This window comes from Anoplopoma fimbria, chromosome 7, assembly GCF_027596085.1.
Source record: "Anoplopoma fimbria isolate UVic2021 breed Golden Eagle Sablefish chromosome 7, Afim_UVic_2022, whole genome shotgun sequence".
In the NCBI taxonomy this organism is placed as follows: Eukaryota; Metazoa; Chordata; class Actinopteri; order Perciformes; family Anoplopomatidae; genus Anoplopoma; species Anoplopoma fimbria.
Window position 1 is genome coordinate 13,715,935 of NC_072455.1, and position 22,372 is coordinate 13,738,306.

Consider the following 22,372-nt stretch of genomic DNA (forward strand, 5'->3'; position numbering starts at 1 on the left):
CCCTTATCCGGTCGACACAGTTACACTGCACTCTAAATGCTACCGCAAAAACAATGTAATGATAGACCGTTGCAGAGTTGTTATGTATAGATTACTATTTATTATTTTATCAAACCCAATTTGAGCCTTTTGACTCTGATTTATTTATTGATACTATCTACTTAAGTAGTCTGGGCATTAGAGTTATACTGTGTGGCTGCTGTGCATTAAACACTGCAGAGACTTCCTTTCTGAAACCACAAAGAGACCAAAGTCTATCGAGAGTTAATCTTTGACTGCCGACCACACAGAGGCTAAATGAACATCTCTGGTTTGTCTGTTTTCAGTCTTGTTTCCACCCTGCGATGAGCGGGCCGGCACTGCTGATCCTGAGCATGCAGATGTGAATAGAAGAAGTCACATTGGTATCATTGATAATTGTTGATGAGACTTTTATGCTTTTTAATTTGCTTTTTGTTACCACTAAGACAGGCCAATAATATATGGATTTACTTTCTCTGCTCATGTGCACACCCTCCAGCACTTTCTCTCTCTCACTCATTATTGTAAAGAAATTTCCACCTCTAGTTTAAACTCTGGACCAAATGGACAAATGCTTATTTTTGTTCCATTGAAGAGGGAAACATTGGGTGAGTGAGAAATCACATCGGAACAACCAAAAACTATAACCATAAACCCAATTTTTAACAAGCATGTGAATGCATACATTTCATCTGCTAATGTGGTCCCCAATGACTCCAGCTCATCTTCCTGTGTGCCCTCTGTACCAGTGGCAAGGTTTAAATGAAGGAAATGACACTAACTACGACTAAGCGTCTCTCAGGCATTAGGTGGCGTTAAACAGATGGATGTGGCCATGTACACACTCTCAATAATGAAGCACAACCTGTTGAGCTATTGGAAGAAGTTGTTTTATTGGTTGACTGCAAGAAAAGGATCCGACAGCAATGTTCTTATTTCAGAATAATAGACATTGTTTAGCTTGATAGACACACTCTTAAACACTGAAATATTCCCAGATCTACCGCCTTACACTGGAGTACACACATTCACTTTGTCTGTCGTCCCTCTGTCTTGTTGATCTGTTGACCTCGAGTCCCCTTAAAGCGGCATAATGGATGTTGTCTGAATGTTGGTAATCCTGATCATAAAATATATTTTTAATTTTTCATCACCATATTAATACACATCACTTATCTGGTACATAATTGAATTCATTTGCATAGGTGCAGCCCCCCATATGTTGTTGTTGTATATCTGGAGAAAATACTTGAAAAGTACTCACCACTGCATTTGGAGTCAAGGCAGCTGAAGATCTTGAGTCTGGCAAAGAAAAAAAAATACTATATTGATTTATGAGTAATACTTATCAACACAAATGAATCAATAAAGACCCAAACTAAAACCAATTCATACTGTAACACCAGCACCATTTACCAGTGTAAAGTCTACATCAATCATCTCTCAGCCTACATAGTTAATATTTGTGTTGACTGTCTCCCTCAAACTTATGACTGAAAATCTAAAGTTGTAATTGATATTTGAAGCGGATAAACCATAAATACTTCCCCATGGTATGTGGCAGTAAACAGCATGGTGGAATAAGTTGATTTCTGACACTTGTCTTGATAAAGTTGATGTTATTCTTTGTATCCACCTCTAATGATCGCCCCACCACTATCAAGTACATTAATACACACTATCGAAAGTTACAAGTGACAGCCTACCTGTACATTGGCAGCGGTTTCTGTTGTTCATCGCAAACGCTGCGTATGACAGTAGAACAACCAGGATGGTGGTGAACGCCAAAGCCCCACTCAAGAAATACACCAAGCCAAAAGAGTGGACTTCATCTGCAGATCAAGATGATATGAGAGCTGTAGAACATCGAGGAGGTAGTATTGACATCTACGGGATATATAAAATGTTACTTACGCTCTAAGTCTGACTTTTTCCCGTCTCCAAACAGTATGTGTCCACATGAGGCAACAGCACAGTAGTAGGTCCCAGCATGAGACAGATTCAGGCTCTTCATTGGCAGGTTGTAGACGCAGGTGTGTGTTTGTGTGTTGGGTTTCCTCTCACACTGATCATTCCTGCCTCCATGGGTGTAAATGAGTCCTGGATGAGATTCTTCAGAGTCTTTGAACCAGTAAACATTGAGTTGTTCATCACAGGTCCCAGTGTGAACTGTACAGTTCAGAGTCACATAGCCTCCTGGCTGGATGGTCTCAGAAGCTGACTGGTGGACCAAAGCTGGGACTTTCAAACCTGAACCTTTTACATTAACAGTAACGCCCTCTACAAACTCAAAATCATTTGCATAGCAACCTGTACAGTAGTAAGTAGCTGAGTCTGAAATGTTTAAACCGGAGATTGTCAAGTGATTTTTACCGTTTCCTGTGTCGAGTGTGAAACGAGGATTGTCCTTGAATTCGTTACGAAAGCTGCCAGTTTTTTCATGTTTATAGAATGTGGACACCAGCTTCGGTGTCTGTCCCAGTGTTTGCTTATACCAATAAAAGATCACTCCAAGGCCTGAATAGTAGCATCGCAAAGTCACGCTGTTGCCGACATCTGCAAAATAAAAACCACCGTCTTGACGCACATATATGGACGATTCCACATTGGTCATCTGAGCTGAAGAGAAGAGAGATCCAGAAAGAGCAAATTCAATTCAATGATATAAGTTTATGACAATGCCTGCATGCAACATTTGTAATCATATTAAATATAAAAGTATGTAAATGCATTCACAACAGACAACTCACCTTTTGTTCCCAGGAAGAGATAGGTCAGGTACAAAGCAAACCTTGAAGTTGTCATCGTGTTCACAAGTCCAAGTTGAATGAATACATCTCAATACGTTTACCACTCTTCAGAGAGAGGACGCTGTTTGATTGGCCAACAAGAAGTAACGCCTAATCTTGATTTGGAAACGATGAACACATTTTCAGTGCTGCCTCTATTGCATTGCGTTAAGAGAGCTCTACAAGCTCAAACAGGTCTTCAGAGAGACGTTCCATTTGTATGATTTCCACTTTTTCATTCTGTACATGCCATCAGGAATGCCATGCATTTTACTGTGAAACTTACTAGTTAATAGTTTATGTTCTGTAAGGGTTTTAATGAAAATAACTCATTAGGGTACTTTCATGTTATGCACTTAACACATAACATTACTATTTTATTTTTTTAAGGAATCATCAGTGTTAAAAAAAGCACACTTGCGATAACAAAATGTTGTGTCTATAATATCTTTTCGTCTTGCCAAACTAATATGCCTCAATTTTCCCCTCGCACCTTACACTGACATTGTGTGGCACAAAAGGAGGTTGCAACATCTGTTCAAAGATTAACCGATAGAAGAAAGAAGAAAGTTGATGCCTTAATGTAACCTGCACTGTAAATTCTTTTGTGGATTTCTTGAGATTTAGCTGTAATATTTAACAATTAATTCCATTATTATCACTTCACAGGCTTTAAACGTGACCTTTCTCAACATAAGACTGTATTCAGAATTTTACAGTAAAACACAGTAATTCTACCGGAGCATACTGCTAAATCAAACTCATATACTGGCATAACTACTTTAAGCTCTTAATATACAGCTGTTGCTTTACAGCAATTTACTGTGAAATGAATCAGTAACTTATTGTGAAAATAATACATCTAGTAGCCAGTTATTTACTATGAATGTATAGTAAAATATTTTACAGTGGTATGTCCGTATAACATCAGCAATTTGAATTAGATATTTTTAGTTGTGGCTACTACATTTGGCTAATTTTGCTGGTGACAGTAGCTGGATGTTCACTGCGACGCCAGCTCTTTCCAAAATCACACGTCGTGGCCACTGCTTGGTTGATGCAACAGTAGATTGAATGCCTGTGTGTTAGCGCAACTGTCTATCTGTTAGAAATACCAGGCTGACTTTGATTTATCATAATAGGAAATATATTTGTTACATAGCATCTGTAAATGTTTACAGATAAATATACAAGTTAATTAAAAAATTCTGGGCATTAGAGTTGTACTGTGTCACTGCTGTGCATGAAAACACAGCACACTTCCTGTTTGAAACCACAAAGGCAAAGACAGCAGAGGGTCCTAGAGAAGTATGCAACAAAATGTATTGAGAGATCGTGTCGGCCAACGACCGAGGCTAAAAAAAGATCCTCACATCTCTAGGTGTCTGGTGTGCAATCGGCACATTTACAGTAAACACTCAGGGTGGTTACTCTCACATTAGTTTGTGCCGAGCTGACTTATGGACTCAATTGGAGTCTTTCAAACCTGAACCCTATACGCGGAAATTGCGCCCTCCACAAATTCATACACATGTGAATACCCACATATGCAGAAGTAAGTAATTAGTTAGTAATCATGTTAAAAAATGTAGACACCTGCTGCGGTTTCTGTCCAAAAGTCTGTTTATACCTGTAAAACATCCCTGCTGCACTATCTTCATAGAAACATTCCAATGTCACTTCTTCACCAACACTGACTGATGCAAAACGTAAAGATGATGATGGATTAAGATCTGTCACATGTGCTGAGGAGAAAATGGAGACCAAGCATATGCACAGTGAACTTTATACCAGCACTGGAGGCATATCGTGGCACAAGTATAGCAAAAATATCAGAAGCAATTCTTTGGAGAACAAAAAGACACAAAATGCACTTTCAAATTCTACCACTTTCCCATTCTCCCTAAGAGCAGACATGAGACATACAAAGCAAACATCGAAGGAGTCATCTCATTGTAATTGGCCGGGTGAATTGAGAGAATCTCAATATGTTCTCTATTTTTCATAGACCAGACGGTGTTATGTTGGTCAATCAGAGATGAATCTGAATGATCACATGGTCGGCGTGACTTGATTTGGCTCTGAGAAAGAATTTTCATGGAAATCTAAACTGAATTTGTAAAGATTTGACATGTTTGTATCACTTATTGAGGGAATTGGACACAATTTTGATAGGCTATTGTTAGGGACCTTGTAACCTTTACCAGTGTTAAACGCATAAAAATAAGAAGACTGTATTAAAGGTACAGTGTGTGTAGCTCAGGGGATCTAATAGCAGATCTATCTAACATAGAATGTAATATTCATTACTATGTTTTCATTAGTGTATTAGCAGCTGAAACTAAGAATCATTGAGTTGTTACAGAGAATGAGCCCTTTGTATCTTCATAGTGAGCGGGTCGTCTTCACAGATGCCATGTTGCATTGCCTTGTTTCTACAGTAGCCCCAAAAAGGACAAATCCTACGCACTGTCCCTTTAAGATAACGCTGCTAAAATAGGTTGTGCTTGAAATGTGTTGTGAAGAAAAGGGAACTAGACTATAGATACTCTTCCTCCTCACCTCACCCCTCCCGTCAGTGTTCGATCGATCTATTTTTTTCTTACTAACTATAGAAGACACACGTCTCTGGCACTATAATATTATTAAATACATGCATACTGATCAGAGAGGGTTTTCGTTCAGCAGTTAAAATGTTATAAAAGACACATTTTAGCAACAAATGCAAAGGTTCAACATGCAACTTACAATTGACCTCTGCTCTCCTGATAGTATATGTCTTTAATATCCTTTGTTAAGACGTTTCTTAGCACTGGTACAGATGAAATTACAAGGAAGATACCTTCCTTGTAATTTGCAACTAGGAGACATGGAAATGATTGTGATGATAGCTTCTGTTGCTAATTGTAGCTAAGAAAAATGTGGTTCTTTAGCTATTTTTTTTATACCAGTGGATGGATGTTTCTCTGTTCACTGTGACTTTGTGCACTGTATCAACCACAAAACTTCATATTGGATCTGAGAAGAAGATGTGGACATGTCATAATGATGCATTTCCTTAGAAAGAAAAAGAAAGTCTTCTGGATGAGTTTTAGGGAACTGAAATTGTGAAACTCAAGTAGAAAGCGCTTACGAAACATCACTTTGACTGAATTTAAAGCTTCACTCAGACCAGTCTTCACATGAGCTAAGACATACATCTGGATTGTTGCAAGTTTTAGGTATGTAAACATTTTTTGTTTTTCTTATGCAGAGCATCTAAGACATGATGCTTGTTTCACAAAGTTCTGTGAGGTGTAAGGCTTGTTGATGTTTAAGACTTTGTGGCCTTGAAGCTACGGCCCGGTCTTCCTGTGTTCATGCTTTGCTAGGACTGGTGTTTCCACCAATGGAAACTTATACTCTAGTTCCCACCAACTTCACCACAGGTGTGAATGGTAAACGGTGAGAGCTGGCTGTAGATTGAAAGGTGCAATGTACGTTTCTGGCTGAAGAAGATATAAATAGATCGTAGGGGGTTTTCGTGAGCATTTATGAGCTCTGTGTTTATCTGTGTCCAGTATTTAACTTTATGTACGGAGGAATATACATGTGACTGTGGAACACATTGCATACATTTTTTTTATTTTCTTTCAACATTATTTTAAATTGTACATTAAGTCATGAAAAGTGTTGCTGTCTTGCAAATGACTGACAGGACAGGGAGATAATTTGCTGTAAAGGTGAAGTCCAACTTCATTGTTTTCTACTCTTTACCCGAGAGTAAACACAAACGCTCTCCACGTTGTCCTTGTGACGATGTCGTTCACTTGTTCTGTTCAGACTCAGCGCAGCATAATGCATGTCTGCATCTTGGTTCTGGTAAAGACAAAATAACAAAACTATGTGAGACGTAAAGTACAAGAAGAAAACATGAAATAACTGTTATTAAAAACGTATGCAATGATTCTATAGGTATGAGTTTATTTTGCATGTGTTGTTTTACCTACCACGACGTCAGAAGCTGCAGAACATGCCAGATGAGAATGCGCTCCTGAAAATCAAGACATGAATCATCAAGCCGGATCAATACAGAAAAAAAAAGTTTACTACTTTTATTCTGAAAGTCTTACCTTTGCAGACAGAGCAAGTCTTTTTTTCAACTTGTACATGACGTAAGCCAAGACAAGCAGCAATGCAATGAAAAATGCCAATGCCGCACTGAGGCAATACACCAGGAGAAGAGGGACTTTGGTAGGACCTCCTAACATGCCATAAAGACAAAACACGTCATATCCTTGTTATATATTTATATTGATGGTGTACGATAAATATGCTTCATTTAATGTCTGTTTTAAACATGCGCAGGATGGAACAAACAATTATAACTTTTATCACCTACCTACAATCTCCACTTTCGTTCCATTGCCAAACACAATCTCACCACAGGAGGCCAGAGCACAGTAGTAGACCCCTGTATCAGGGGAGCTCACAGATTTCAAAGCGAGGTTAAAAGTGCAATCGTCGTTGGTGGGATATTTACAACCGTCCACGCTGCCAGGCGTCATTTCAGGCTGAGCAGCACCATGTCTGAACCAGTAGAGGCTCCTCTCCCCCGCACATGCTCCAGAATGCACTGTACAGCTCAAATTCACAGAGTCTCCCAACCGAAGCTGCTCCAAAGGCAGCTGATGGACGACAGCCCGGCTGTTGGACTGTGATGCTTGGACAAGTAGGAAAGCTCCAGGTCCAAATTGAATCACGTTGAATTCTAAAATCCCACAGAAATATGTCGCTGAATCTGACAGGTGAATATCCTTGATAACGAGGTGGTTGGATCCTTCTCCACCTTGTGCTGAGACTCGAAACCTCTCTTTATACTCGGGGGAGATGGACACCTTTGCTTTTGGCATCCCAGTTGATATAAGGAGAGGTTTGCCTCCCAAGCTTTGCTGGTACCAAGACAAGTAAGTTACACTATTATCCTTATAAAAGCAATTTAAAGTCACTGTCTGCCCAATGAGAGCTGTTATGACCCCACTGTCCTGAGTTATACTTGAGGTCGGGTGAACAGCCGGCACCTGACCTGCATAGGAGAAATGCATACGATTATGTTATCTCTGCCTTTAAACCCTCATCTCACTCTTTTCTAATTATACTCATGCATATAGAAACAGTGAAAATGGTTTAAAATACTCACAGATATGACTGAGAAGCACGAGAAAAACGCAAAGTAGCATCATCCCTGAAGCTCTGCAGGTTGTATCCTGTGTGTTGACGGACTCAGCCAACCCTTATAGGAGACGAAGGCTGTTTGTGATTGGCTAAGCTGACTGGTTTGGTTTAGAGTCCTGCGATCTGTCCCCTTTGCAAAATATGAGTCTGATCAAGTGACCAGATGTGAAATTGGGGTTGATGGGGTCCCTTTTGTCACATCATTGTTGGAGGACAGAAGACCTGACAACATGTTTGTGTACCACGAAGATAACTTTTTTTTGGGACGGAGGTGTGTGCACGTCAGTGTTTGTTCTCCACAATATGCACAGTGCTTGGAGGGGATTTTTTTCAAATTGGAAAAACATTTGTAAGGTTAAGATGTGCTTTTAGATTACATATAGGATTACTTGTGTAGGTGTATGTTTGGGCATGTGTGTGGTTGAGTGGGTTCAAAGGGAGTGGAAAGAAAATTAGAAATCATGGTTGAGTGATTCAACCCATTTTATTTTACTGCTAGGTACATTTTGATAACTTATAGTTCTTTTTTCCAATGCTTCTCTTTAACACCTCATGTACACATCATCAGAGGTCAGCAGTTTAGAGGAAACCACATATGAAGTCTTTTTTTTTTTTTTTTTTTTGTCCTCTTCTGCTAATTTTAATCTTGAACTTGATCTGATTCAGTGTTGCATTACTGCTCTCTACTGTTCTACTTTTAACTTGTTCACAAGGTGTTATGTTGTATAGCATTGTTAGCAGTCAATGTCAAGTGCAGGGTAGGTAAAGTTAGCATAGGAGTCACCATAAACATTACAGTGGTGCACTGCTGACTAGAGCACATCATAGACTTATATAGCCTATGATTGTTTGAACAAAATATTTCTTCCTGTTTTCCAATACTCACACAAAGCTTTATACCATTAGTTATTTTCTAGTAGGGATCAACCATTGTGCTGTGATGTTTGTATTGCACTCAGAAAGTGGAAGCTAGCTAGCTGGCTAGCCTGGCCTTCTAACGTTAGCAGTGGTTGCACCCATGGATGTATAAAGAGAGCTGGATACAGCATTGGCTGGGCCTTGTTCATTCCTATGGAAGTTAAAACAGTTTGACTTCCCACTTCTAAAGTACCCAGATCTTCTGGCGATCTTCCACATCCATGGGCCCATAGAGCAAGTGCACTAGGATTTCCTTTAACTCCAACTCCCAGCTCTCGGTCCAGCCCAAGCGGCAACCTCGGGTTCTGGTGAGTGAAGCCGTGCAGAAGTGTCTAGCACAGGGGTTTCCGTCCATTTTTAATTGGCCCGCTACAAATTCTAAAAACATAACGGAATATGGCCCACACATGAAACTTGCACTTAATGCTGCGTTCACACCAAAAGCGAAGCGAATATTTTGCGCGTCTAGTTTACATGTAAAGTCAATGCACAGACAGTAGATGTGAACTCGAGCCTGGTGGCGCGAATCAGGTGAAATATTCGCGGGACGCTGTGTTGCGACAGCCAATCAGCGTTGAGCTTCTCCTCCTGTCACTCTGTCATCGATCCGAGCTCCGTTCACAAAACAGGCATTTTAAAAGTGATTTCCTTCTCCTCCTGCAGAGAGAACTAACAAAACATGAATTCTGACTTTTTACAAACCACCATAATTATGATGTTATTTCAGTGTCCCTTTTTGTACATTTATTGCAATTAAATCACAGTAAAATAGTTTATTTTCGGTTCATACGGCTCAAATAAATCCACAGATGATGTTATGAACTCAGACAAGACGGCGTTTAGTAGACGGCGTTTAGTTTCCCAGGATATCTGGGACTGCCACAACAAGTATAAAACAGAATTAGTATTTATTCATTGCATGGTTGATGGTGAAATAAATGGATTTGTTGACAGAGGTTTCCATGGAGATAAGCCCCGCCCCCTCTCCGGCGCGTCTAGAGCGAAAGACGCGAATAAACACAAACGGATGACCTAGAATGGCAGAACCAAAATATACCTCACCTCTAGTGAGTGGCCCAGCCTTTCGTATATTTTTCTATATGTGGCCCTCAGTGAAAAAAGTTTGGACACCCCTGGTCTAGTACTTGCATTCTCTCTACTGGCCGGCTGGGGGCGACTCATCTGGTTGTATAGAAGTCTATGAGAAAATGACCCTACTTCTCACTTTATTTATTCCCTCAGTAAACATTATAAACATTCATTTTTGGGCTCATTCTCTAGATTCAAGTCTTCTTTAATACAACATGATGTTCATTTTGTAAATTATAGTCCCTTTTAGAGTAAATAGACAATATATACGAGTATGTTTTGGGGCGGGGCTACCTTGTGGCTGACAGGTCACTGCCGTTACCAGAGCCGTTTACCAGAGCCGTTTTAAGCATCTCTACGTCACTCCGCCTCAGTCCAAATATGTTAGCTTCAGTTCACTGGTTGCAAAAAGCCAATATTGCGATGACCGTATTCCAAGATGGCGACACCCAAATCACCAAACTCAAGGCTTTAAAGTGGCAGTCCACAAACCAGTGGGTGACGTCACGATGACTATGTTGGAAGGAAAATAGCTATTAATGCAATTTACAATTTAAGGACAGAATCTTTTAAATAGGCTCTATTTAAGGGTTCGCCATAGGAAGTTCCCAATGTTAGTCTATGGGGAAGAGTCTTTTTTGGCTCCAGGGCATCACATGACAGACCCAGAGGTTGTAATTCCACGGTTCGGCCACTCTCTCAAGTTGGCATATAACCCCTCTGCTCTTCCAGGGGGCTCGGTTCCCGCTAGACGTTGGCGTGTGTTTATGTTATTTCAGTACCTGCTGAGGGACTGGCAGCTCCTGCACACACAGTGCTGTGTTCATCCCACACTTATGAAAATAGAAAGGCTAGCTATTAGCTGTTTCTTTTTCATGTGGTTTTGACAAATGACCAGACTCTCAAAACTCACAGTAACGTGTAGTACAGTATAGTCCTAGTGCAATAGTTGGACAACTTCACATTCTATGGTGGCTTTAACTAACAACTCATTAATTATATGAGTGCCTTGAAGTGGGGACAGTGAAGAGTTAACATTGCTTCTGTGCCTTATATTTTGCTTGTCACTTTACTACTGTGCTGTGAGATAAAGTGATGAATAAGATTGAAAAAATACATCTGAAAATTGTATCTAATACATCTTTTGTAACCATTTTCTAGAGCATACCATTTTATACAGACAGATGTGTTATTGCTGACCAGGCAGCTGCTGGTTTTTACTTCCTTTCAGTATGGTGAAATCGAATTGCAATTTCTCAGAAAAACTGTATGAAATATAATCCACCATAGTGAACAGAAAGCTACTCATGCAGACCAAGCAGAGGCAGGCTACTGCATGTGACTCAAATAAGTCCTTTGATGTTTGTGGTATGTACATGCTTCAACAAAACTGCGGTGAAAGCGCTACGGTTGTTGACACAGTATAAGGCAGAACTGACCAACACTCCTCTCCCTTAAACCCTATGCTACTTCCTGAGTCGTGCAGAGTGACAGTATATGACGGCCCAATTTTCACTGTTTCTCAAACGTGTCAAAGATCCTCCCTTTTCTTGAAAATGTGAGTCAAACCATGTGGCAAACAATGAGAAGAGGAAGCAGCCCTGCAAGCTAAAAGTATTGCATGTTGGGCATTTGGCCGCTTGTCAAATTCCTTTTGTCTTTAATGTCATTTCAATGTCATATGTTATTGTGCTGAACTTACCAAAATCGGGTGTGTGGAGGACCCTGTTTGCTCAGGTCATCTGCCTTCAGTCCAGCTAAACTTTGCAACGTTTTTTCATGCATTTTTTATGCCCGAAGTCTTTGACTGATGAAAGTAGAGTGTCTTTCGACCTTCTTGTAGCACAGAAAACCTGCACTGTCTCGTTCCACAGCACACAGGGCTGCTGCAAGAAAGGATGTAAATATATAGAAAGCTGTCATTTGGAGCTGATTTGTCAAATGCTAGTTGAATTGAATCAGTCAATTTAGAATTACTAGACTGTCCCACATTCAAACCATGTATGGTTTTAAACTCCTATACCAGTGTAGTACCTGTGTCTTTAAATAAAGTTAGATTTTTCAGAGATCACATTTTAGACTTCATGTGGTCTCCAGGCTTTTTCATACTGTCAATTTAGGAGAGCCGGAAATAAGTTTTAGAGAGTGATAACTACATTAATTTCATCTCACTTCAATAGTTATTATCCTTCAAACACAAATGATGGAGCATCTTATAGTTTAGCACCATGTGGACACTGCCCTTTAGCCCCGTGTCAATACGATACGGATATTTTATGCACAAGGTTTTCTGTTATCCATTAGTTTGTCATAAGTGTTGAAAAAGGTCAGAGCACCACCTTGAGATGCAGATACATGTGTTTTTTTCCACTAAGCTTTTGGCATTAAGAAGTAAATCAGGTCAGATAGAAAGTACTTCGACTGCACTTCAACAATGTTAAACACAAAGAACAAATGTGTTTTTTCTGTGTCACAGTTTAAAGTATTGTATCAATGTATTTTTAAATAATGTTTTTTTCCTTAAATAAAGTGTGACTTCTATTTGTGGCTTTTAACCATTTTAATTCACTTGTAAGTTTATAACTATATGCCTGAGATGGAGAAGTGAAAAAGCAGAGGCGTTATTGTGAAGCAACTGGGGCAAACAAACAGCATCACAAATAAGACCACAAAGACATCCTGTCAGGAGGGGAGAGCGGGGGGGGAGGAGTGTGACAAAACCACTGGGGTTGAACTCGATACGTGCGAACTTGACCAGAGCAGGAACTTGTTTTTCTTTTCTTTACTTTTCTATTCTTTTCTTTCCATTCCTTTTTTATCTTTCCTTTTTTTCTTTTCTTTTTTTCCTCCTAAATAGCTAGTTGACTGCAGGACTTGTTGATGAGTGTTTGAGAGGATCAAGTTAAATGTAAAACAAAACACCAAAGATTTATGACACAGTTCTCAACGTGATTGGGGGAAACACTTTTGTGACAATGATGCATATACATAATAAATGTTCATAATACATAGTTAAGATGACTAAAAGCTGACCTACTTATTGAGCAAAGCTGAAATTCTTCAATTCCAAAATAAAAGTATATTTTGACTCAAACTATAAAACGGAGCATTTCTGATTACTTTAGTGACATGTAATGTTGTTGTCATGGTACTGACGGTGCTCAGGTGCTTTGACAAATAAGGCAAAGATGAGATATCTACTCTCTCGTCAGTCGATCACAACAACAACTCCAAAGACATCACTCTGTGGGTGGAACAAACAAGACTGACACCTAACAAGTGTCTTTGAAATGTTCTCGTGCACCGTGTCTTTGGTGTGTTCACTTTAAATAACTTATCTTTCCAATCTTACCTGGTGGTCACGACAACGTGTGACTGTTGTGTGATGAGTTAAGCAAAATGTGTTGATCCTTTTAAAAAGGTAAAACAGTATAAGCATCATGATGTAGCACTTATGTGAGTGTAGGTGGACTACTGCTCTCTACTGATCGAGATCTTAATCGCAGCCACCTTACTGAGTAGAAGAAGGCCTGATGCTGAACTCAAAGGGGAACTCAGTTTACTTGTCAAGAAGATGGCTACTAGGATAATGTGTTCTAAAAGAAGATAGCTACTAGGATAATGTCTTCTAAATGAAGACAGCTACTAGGATAATGTGTTCTAAATGAAGACAGCTACTAGGATAATGTCTTCTAAAAGAAGATAGCTACTAGGATAATGTCTTCTAAAAGAAGATAGCTACTAGGATAATGTCTTCTAAAAGAAGATAGCTACTAGGATAATGTCTTCTGAAAAACCAACCCTAGGCGATGACCCTTACTTCATTGAAAGGCAATACTGAGATGAAGTTGAAGGTAAACCACCTAAAGTCACGGTAGTCCGCCTGTTACATACACACACAGAGTGATCAAAGCAGGAAGATTTCCAGTAAACACATGCAGGGCATATGAGGACAGGGGACGTTTAAGGAATGAAACTAAATGAATGAATTTAATCAATACATATTTTCATATTGGTGGATGCTTTAATTGGGTGCTCAGCAGTTTGAAGTCATCACAAAGAAAACATAATTGGTTTGTGTAAAATGTAGAAAACACTTATTTATATAAATGTATAAATATATATATATATATATATATATATATATATATATATATATATATATATATATATATTTATATATAGCAGCTAGTGGTTTCCTAATCATGAATACCATGAATTTCAAATTAAGCATCTTTAATAAAAATATTATAATACAAATTGAAATTACAGGAGTTGGTGGGAGGTGAAGAAAGTGTGGTCACTTCAGGTCGGACAGTCTAACTCCATTGTAAATGGTCTCCTTCTCTGGGCTCCTCTGTCTCCTGCTCTTGCTTTGCCTCTTCTTGAAGTCCAGAGCTACGTACTGCATAGCATCAGATTCCTCATTCTGCAGGAAATAAGAAAGATAAGTTATTTTTAATAACTGTTGCAAATGTATTTGGAAATGGGATGTGTCTATATACAAAATATAAATACAGCTCATATTGGGAAGAGTTTTGAGCTTACTTGACTGTCAGAGGTGTCTTCTGGGACACTCAAGCGGGGTTGCAGACCTAAAATATTTTATTTTAGTCATTCAAGTGTCAGTTGATGGTAAAAAAGAAAGATCTGTGGATTTTCTAAAGTACTCTTGACATAATTGCGGGAAAATAAAATGTAGATGTTCTTATCAAAAGCTGTGAACTCCCTAATATGAGGTTGGAGTATTTGAGACAGATTCATGAAAATAAAACCCAAGCTGTCTGCATGGCGAGATAGCATAAAGTAAGAACATATGGTTTAGAAATTGTGTGAATCAATCCTTTTTTGCATCCCCATTAAAACAAACAGACTTTTCCTCTAATAAATATGAATCAATTCTACCTTGAGAATGGAGATATTTCCTCCTGGACATTTTGCAGAGGACACCGATTAGGATAATGTTCAAGATAACAGACACAAGCAGAACTGCGACCAAGCATTGCATCCAGAGAGGATAAATGTCACCCTGTTGCCCTGAGAAAACAAAAAGCAATGTAAACAAGAAAAAAGAAAAAGGAGAGGCTTCCGATTTTTACTCTAAACTTTGCTCACCTCCAACCTCCAGTCTTGTTCCGTTCCCAAACAGTATCTCTCCACATGAGGCCACGGCACAGTAGTACGTCCCAGCATCAGACAGGCTGACATTCCTCTTGGATAAGCTGTACACACAGCTCTGTGCAGGAGGCTCCAGGCTCCGTACACACTGACTGCTGCTGCTGCTGCTGTGGGTGTTAATGTACATAATTCCCAAGTGTGAGTTACTTGAATTCTCCTTTTTGAACCAGTACACACTGTGTTCTGTGTCACTGGTTCCAGTATGCACGGTGCAGTTCAGAGTCACAGAGTCTCCTGGCTTCACAGAGTCTGACGCCGGCTGCTGGAGGAAAGACCTGTGGCTGGACTCTGAGAAAAAAATGCATATAGAAAGGGTTATTAAATGGAAAATCTAAATGGGAAAGATAGTTTTGTGTGGCCAAAATCTAAAACAAAATACCTTTCAAAACCAAAAACGTTCCATTATCAAATTCGGTGATTACAACATTGGTATGTCCACAGTAGTACATAGCTGAATCCGAGTCTTGGACATTAGAGATGTTCAGATGGTAGAACCGTTCTCCAGTGTGAACCGAAAAGCGTTTGTTGCCTTTGAACTGGTTGTGGAATCTGTTGGTGTCAGGGGAATGTATATAGTATGAGGATATTATCTGAGGTTGCCCCCCTGCAACCTGCTTGTACCAACACAGATTGTTGGCCTTGGAGGCATGGAAACACGGTAGAGTCACATTTTGTCCGGGCCTAGCGTAGAGCAGAGCGCCATCTGAAACACACATAGATAGAAATCAGTGAATGCAACTTTTACTCATTCATGAAGTTAAAAAAATCTAATTTTCAGCAGGAAAAATATTGTTAGCAGTAACTTACAAGCTCCAAAGAGACGAACCAAGAGCACATAAAACTTGAACATCTCCAGCGTTCAGACCTTTCCAGTGTGATGGCGCTTTGACTAAAGGGGTCGAGGACAACAGCTACACCGTCAGTGGAAAGTTGTCTGTACATGACCCAGGTTGTGCACATTTTGTGGGTGTGTGTTTCTACTGAAGGAAGTGAGATGCTGTGATTTTCCGAAAGCTTTTTTAATTGGTCCAATGACCATAGCTTACCCTAGATCTTTCTAGAACACCCTCAGCAGTTAATGTATTTTAGATTTGTCACACATTTTGTGGTTTGGATGTATTTGCGCCAGGCTTGACTGGTATGCAAAAGTATGCAGAATATTCTGAAAAAAATATTAGACTGTTTTCATATATTTTAAGTTTACAGTAATTTGCCGAGGGGGGTGGGAAAAAGCAATGCATAACTTTTACAGAATGAGATGTCAAGTATTGCCTTTTTTTTCTTCTTCTCTCAGACGGAGCATCTGAATAGCATCTTTTCAACTACAAGGCAATTCAATACAATGAAAAAAGATTTTAAGACATTAATAGGATTTTAACAGAGTCAAATTAGGATAAATTAAGCTAAAAAAATAAGCTAAAATAAAACAGATTTGAAAAGATCATAAAATGACAAAGCAGTTACAGTGAGGGGCAGGGTGTGAATGAGTGGCGAACAGAAGTGTTTTTTTAATTGAGAAGTTTTCTGTGAGTTTGTTCCAGATATTTGGTTCATAAAAATTAAATGATTCTTTTCCATTTGAAATGACTGTTAGAGAAAAGTTTAGAGGACAGCAGGCAGACCTGTCCCAGATGATCTCACAGTTCATAACAGAGCAGCATTTTAGAAATTCATTTTTGGCCATAAACTATTATGTGCTTTAATCGACCAACAGAAGTATTTTAAAACCAGTTATTTGAAACAAAGGAAGCCAGTGTGAAGACTTGTGTAAACTACAATGGTCAGGTCTATTAAAGATAGACGGGTGGATAAATGTATCCCGCTGAGACACAGCGTGGGTTCACACATTGTTTTACCTCCTTTTTCACCTCATTAAAAAAATGACCGTTTTATTCAAAGACCCCAAAGCAATGTGTACTGCATTTCCATCTTAGGTAACTGGCTTGAAAAGTAGGTAAGTGGTGGGTGTGTTGTTATTGAGAGTTATGAGTAACAACAATTGCATATCTAATCCTAAACAGCAGGCTGCTGAAGCTTCTGGGATATTTTCTGAGTTAGATCGATGTATTGATTACTTTGTATTTGTGTCATTCCAAGTATTTCATATTTGCTAAGGAAAGGAGAGTAAATTTGACTCTATATTGTTTTGCTCTATATTGCCAAAAATAGTGGTTTTGAAACGTGACTGAATTGCAAGAAAATGACTTGCAATTTCCAACGTTCCGAGAAACAACAGACACACACACACACACACACACACACACACACACACACACACACACACACACACACACACACACACACACACACACACACACACACACACACACACACACACACAATACACCCAGCAGTGAGACAAAAAGCAGAAGTAAGTGCTCAATGCTTTACCTTTTGCTTAATCATCATTGCAGCAAATATAGTGCGGCTTTGATGGCTTCTCACCAGAAGGAACTGCCAGAAGAAGTTTGAGAACACTAAATGTATCAGCACCACAGTGAGCCAGCAGGTGTCAGTGTAAACTGCAACACAACACAATCAAAACTGAGGGTGGTGTTTGCTCTGTGCTGGGCTTTTACATCCTCATAGTGGGTAAAGAAGATAATATGAACCCATATCTCTTTTACACAAAGATGTTTTCTCTCCTGGTGCTTAGCAACTGTTTTTCAGTTTTAATGCAATCCATTCCAGTAGTGTGCTTCATATAGTGCCAGAAACCAGTCCTCCCCAGTTCAGAGTTGGTATTAGGAACTGTTAAGGCTAAACTTTCCTGTGATGTGGTGTCATGGTTTTTCCCTTTGATCTGGACTAGAAAACCTCAGCCTTATAGATAAGTCAGTGATAACTATCCAACCTTTTCATATAACTGTGGTGAGGGCAATAGTTGTCTTGAGTGGAGGATTGAATGACACTGTGTTAGAAAGAGTCTAGTAGTTAAAAAGGATGACTCCATGATCCAGAGTGAATAGTACAGTGGAATAGTACGTTCTGAGATATGTGGTGAACCAAATTCACCCATCATTGTGTTCATGCACCCACACAGACACTGCTTCAAGATGAAGTTATGCAGTTGTATTTTTCTCAAATTTAAACTCTAGGTTATTCCCCAAGCACCTGATGAGTTTTTAAAACGTATAATGAATGCAAGATGGGATGCAATAAGGAGCCTTTGAGACACCCTCAATGTTGGCAGTTTATGTAATGTGCCAAAAATGATCAACGTTAGCTCTGGTTGCACTGCTGTAACATTACCAATGTGATTACATAGTAGTTAACCACCTGAGAACAAAAAATAACACTTTGATCAAAGTGACTTTGCACAGATGGGGTTTGTATATTGTATGACCTTTGTGATCACTAATAAAAGTAATGTAATGGACACCAATTTCTTAAAAAAAAAAAAAAAAAAAAAAAAAAAGGGGAAATTAAGAAAAATAAAGACGTTTATTATGATTATTATGATATTATGATTATTTGTGGGGGGACATTTTAATGGTGTTCTACTTAACAAACATGGTTAGTGATTTCAAGCTATAGTTATTTAGTACTAGAGTATTTTCTAACACTAAATAAACTCGACTGAAATGACAATGTTTTTGTATCTTCAATATGCTGTATAGTCACAAATAGTCTGTTGTTTTCCTGTTATTTCAGCACATCCAGGTCAGTGTGTTCTTTTCGTATTGGTATCCTTTGATCTTTACACTGCTGTCATTGAAGTGACTTCAGAAAACAGGTCAACTGGTACTTTATGATGCCAATAAGCAACGTGTGCAAAACAAAAACTGCAATATGACATTTAAATAAAATGTTTTAGATCAACAGATTAGACTAACAGGAAAGTAAATGATCATGAAAATTAAGTAATGTGATCATATACATAGTCGATAAATACTAATTTCCTCACTCAGTTGCTTTTTAGAGACCAGTTGACCAAACATACGTCATTTATATTAAAGGCCTGACTGGAGGTTGGTCAAATTGGGTTGGTGTCACACTTAGCTCCACTTGTTTCTCTTTTTTAGGTTTGTGACTTCCTATTACTGTACACATACGCCCATGAGGCAAGTGCTGCACCGGGTAATACAGAAGCATAACATGACAGAGATCTCATCAGACCTGCCAGGGACAGAGGAAAAGGTGAGGCATTTGGTTTTTTTCGTTTTTTTGTCTGTGTGCTTAGAACAAGGGGGTGAGCGCATTAACAAGTGTAAGAATCTCGCAATGAGAATTTTTTTCACTCATTACAAATCAAATGAATGTGCAATGGAAATGGGTGAAATGCATTTGATTATGAAGACATAACGCCCGACTAATAATTACATTTCTTTTGTGTCTTTGCTTTTGCATAGTTTGCAACAGAGTAGTCAGCACAAATGGCCGAGCTAAACTAATATTTGCTGCGCTCAGGGCTGAAAGCAAGTGATACATTTTCAGAACTAGAGAGGATGTGGGAAATGTGAAAGATAAGACTACAAAGACACACAATGATACCACACGATCTGCAAACAGAGTAATACATTCTCTCTCAAACGTTGACCTGCAATGAAAAATGCTGTTCTTCAACTCAAGGTAAATTAGAGTTTTACATCAGATACAATTTTCTCTTTTTGTATTTTGTATTTAGTATTCTTCTTGAAAGTTGTGCAAAAGGGCCAAATGAAACAGAAAAACATATGACATGACACATATATGTTCTATATATATATATATATATATATATATATAGAACATATATGTGTCATGTCATGAACAGGAAACTGGTGTAGCATGAATTAAAACAATATGTTGTTATGGAATTATCTAAATATCTCAATGGCCATAAAGGAAAAAAGAGCAAAACGTACCCTCTGAGCCCTGAGTTGGAATGTCATTGAACATGTTCTAATCTCTGTCGTAGATTGCATCAGTGGGAAGCAAAAGGCCAAGTTAAGTTTCAACATCAAGAGGTCTGCCCTCCAAGATGGTGTACTGTCCTGACATCCCGACGACAAATATCAGCGTTTATCACCCATCAAACCAAACAAACAAGATGAGCTCTTTGAGCGCGTTCACCATTTCCCTCCATGGCATTTTCTCCTCCATTGGCATCATAGAGAACCTCCTCATCCTGTGGGTAGTGGGCTTCCATGTCCGCCGCTCTGTCATCAGGATCTGGATCCTGAACCTCGCCGCCTCCGACCTGCTGGCTACTGCCTCCCTGCCCTTCTTCACCCTCTACATGGCCCGCGGCAGGACCTGGACCTTGGGCACAACCTTCTGCCGCATCCATTCGTCCATCTTCTTTCTCAACATGTTTGTCAGTGGCTACCTGCTGGCGGCCATTTCTATGGACCGCTGCCTGGTGGTGCTGAGACCCGTCTGGGCCCAGAACTACAGGAACTTCAAACTCGTGGGGAGGATATGTGGGGTGATATGGGCCTTGGCTGTGGTCTCCACCATCTCCTTCTACATATTCCGTGACACCATTGTCCTACCTAACGGCAAGATCCTCTGTTACTACAATTATGCTCGATTCCTCCCTGCTGAACCATTTGACCTGGGATCTTTATGTCAGCAGCGCAAAGAGGCCTTAGTCTTCATGAAGCTTTTCCTGTCCTTCCTGATCCCTCTACTGATCATCATCCTCAGCTATGCCGGCGTGAATGTCGTCTTGGCACGCAGAGGCGGCCGGCGCCCTTTCCGTTTCGTTCGACTTGTAGTGGCTGTGGTGGTGAGCTTTGTACTCTGCTGGGCTCCGTACCACTTCTTCATCATCATGGAGGTGATGGCTCCCATTGGGCATCCTGCCCATAAACTTGCAGTCACGGCCCTCCCGATCTCAGCAAGCATCAGCTTCCTCAACAGTGTCCTCAACCCCATTCTGTACGTGTTCAGCTGCCCTGACCTGTGCAGGAAGATCAGACATTCTCTGGGTGCGGTGATGGAGAGCGTCCTGGCTGAGGATCTGGCAGAGTTTGCCCGACGCCGAAGCACTGCTCACAGCTCTTTCTCCACCACTGAGATTGTGTTGAAGCAGAGGAATTCGATAACAACCTTATGTCTGAAAGGAGAGGATCGGGAGAAAAATGAAAGTCTTGCTGAACCTGCTGAGAACTGAACGAAAATGTACCGCAATAATGGCCAGACTTTTGTTTACTTCTTGGCTTAGTATCAGTACATTCTAGCATCTAACATTCACTTCCTGTCGCTTCCTGTAGGCTCTTTTCACAGCAGCCATTATGACAGGTGAATAATTACACCTGTGATTACCCTGCAATGGCATGTCAAAATGGCTGCTGTGAACAGGGCCTATAGAAAGTGAGTAGAGTTGGGCAGGTAGGCCACGGTCAAATGGATCACTAGACCCAGACTAAGCCTATTAAAGAGCCATTTATTCACAACCCTTTTCAATTGGCTGGAAAAAAACAGAATTGGTAATTTAATAATGAAGAAATATCCTAAGAGGGCTAAAGACATTTGGTCCGTAGATCATTATAATGTTTAATGTAATTACTTAAGACATGCCAAAAGCAAACCCTCGGTTGGCATAAATACTTCCCTTCTAGGCTTTTAATTTGAAACATTGGCATGATGTATTACATATCATTGATGGAAAGATCCCCTCGACTAAAATGTATGGTGCTTTAAATGTCTCAACCATTATTCAAACTGTTTTCATACCTGACTGATATCACTGTAGCATACTTGGTTATATTCCCATGAGCATTCAAGGATTTAGTCAGCATTCCTCTGCAGTGTGTACTCGTAACCCCTAAATTAATGACAATTGCCAGAACAATCATATAGCTTTCAGCACAATTTTTTTATTTTGACTTCTATGCTTGGCTGATTTGTATGTTTTGTTGAATGACCCATATATTATTGCTTTTTTTTGTTGATTGCTTTGTAAATATGAGGTGTCTCTCACTCGATGTTATCAACAAGAGCTGACACAAGATACATTTTTGTTATCCAGAATGCGCTTGTTTTTTTTCCCCATCATGTTTACAAATACAGAATTGTTGTCATAAATTTCCATTATTGTTATAATTCCCATTCATGTAGCATCTATATGTATTAATGCTGAGACATATCTAAACATTAATAAAGAATGACTGATAGCAAACACGTGATTGAACATGAACTTTTAATTATTGTAAACATGACAGTAAAATAAAACA

The 22,372-nt window shown here is 39.5% G+C and overlaps 4 protein-coding genes across 4 annotated transcripts; 1 reads left to right on the forward strand and 3 right to left on the reverse strand.

Moving 5' to 3' along the window:
- Nucleotides 1-1,021: 1,021 nt before the first annotated feature.
- On the reverse strand, nt 1,022-2,832 carry LOC129093510 (uncharacterized). The gene is made up of 5 exons (XM_054601550.1): nt 2,772-2,832; nt 1,936-2,640; nt 1,728-1,853; nt 1,286-1,323; nt 1,022-1,141 (listed from the first exon to the last, which is right to left on the reverse strand). The coding sequence occupies exons 1-5, from the start codon at nt 2,824-2,826 to the stop codon at nt 1,022-1,024; spliced, it is 1,044 nt and encodes a 347-aa protein (XP_054457525.1). The 5' UTR covers nt 2,827-2,832.
- A 3,109-nt stretch (nt 2,833-5,941) lies between these two features.
- On the forward strand, nt 5,942-22,351 carry LOC129093657 (prostaglandin D2 receptor 2-like). Its single transcript, XM_054601741.1, has 3 exons — nt 5,942-6,031; nt 19,235-19,349; nt 20,110-22,351. Exon 3 carries the CDS (start codon nt 20,173-20,175, stop codon nt 21,307-21,309), a length of 1,137 nt encoding a protein of 378 aa, XP_054457716.1. The 5' UTR covers nt 5,942-6,031; nt 19,235-19,349; nt 20,110-20,172; the 3' UTR covers nt 21,310-22,351.
- LOC129093659 (uncharacterized) lies at nt 6,466-8,110 on the reverse strand. The gene is given in 6 exon segments (XM_054601744.1): nt 6,466-6,668; nt 6,800-6,843; nt 6,923-6,940; nt 6,943-7,053; nt 7,192-7,875; nt 7,990-8,110. Coding segments are annotated over 6 exon segments (1,023 nt in total). The 5' UTR covers nt 8,033-8,110; the 3' UTR covers nt 6,466-6,545.
- Nucleotides 14,242-16,067, reverse strand: LOC129093163 (uncharacterized). Its single transcript, XM_054601081.1, has 6 exons — nt 16,017-16,067; nt 15,588-15,912; nt 15,147-15,502; nt 14,880-15,068; nt 14,580-14,626; nt 14,242-14,460 (listed from the first exon to the last, which is right to left on the reverse strand). Exons 1-6 carry the CDS (start codon nt 16,057-16,059, stop codon nt 14,332-14,334), a joined length of 1,089 nt encoding a protein of 362 aa, XP_054457056.1. The 5' UTR covers nt 16,060-16,067; the 3' UTR covers nt 14,242-14,331.
- Nucleotides 22,352-22,372: the final 21 nt, after the last annotated feature.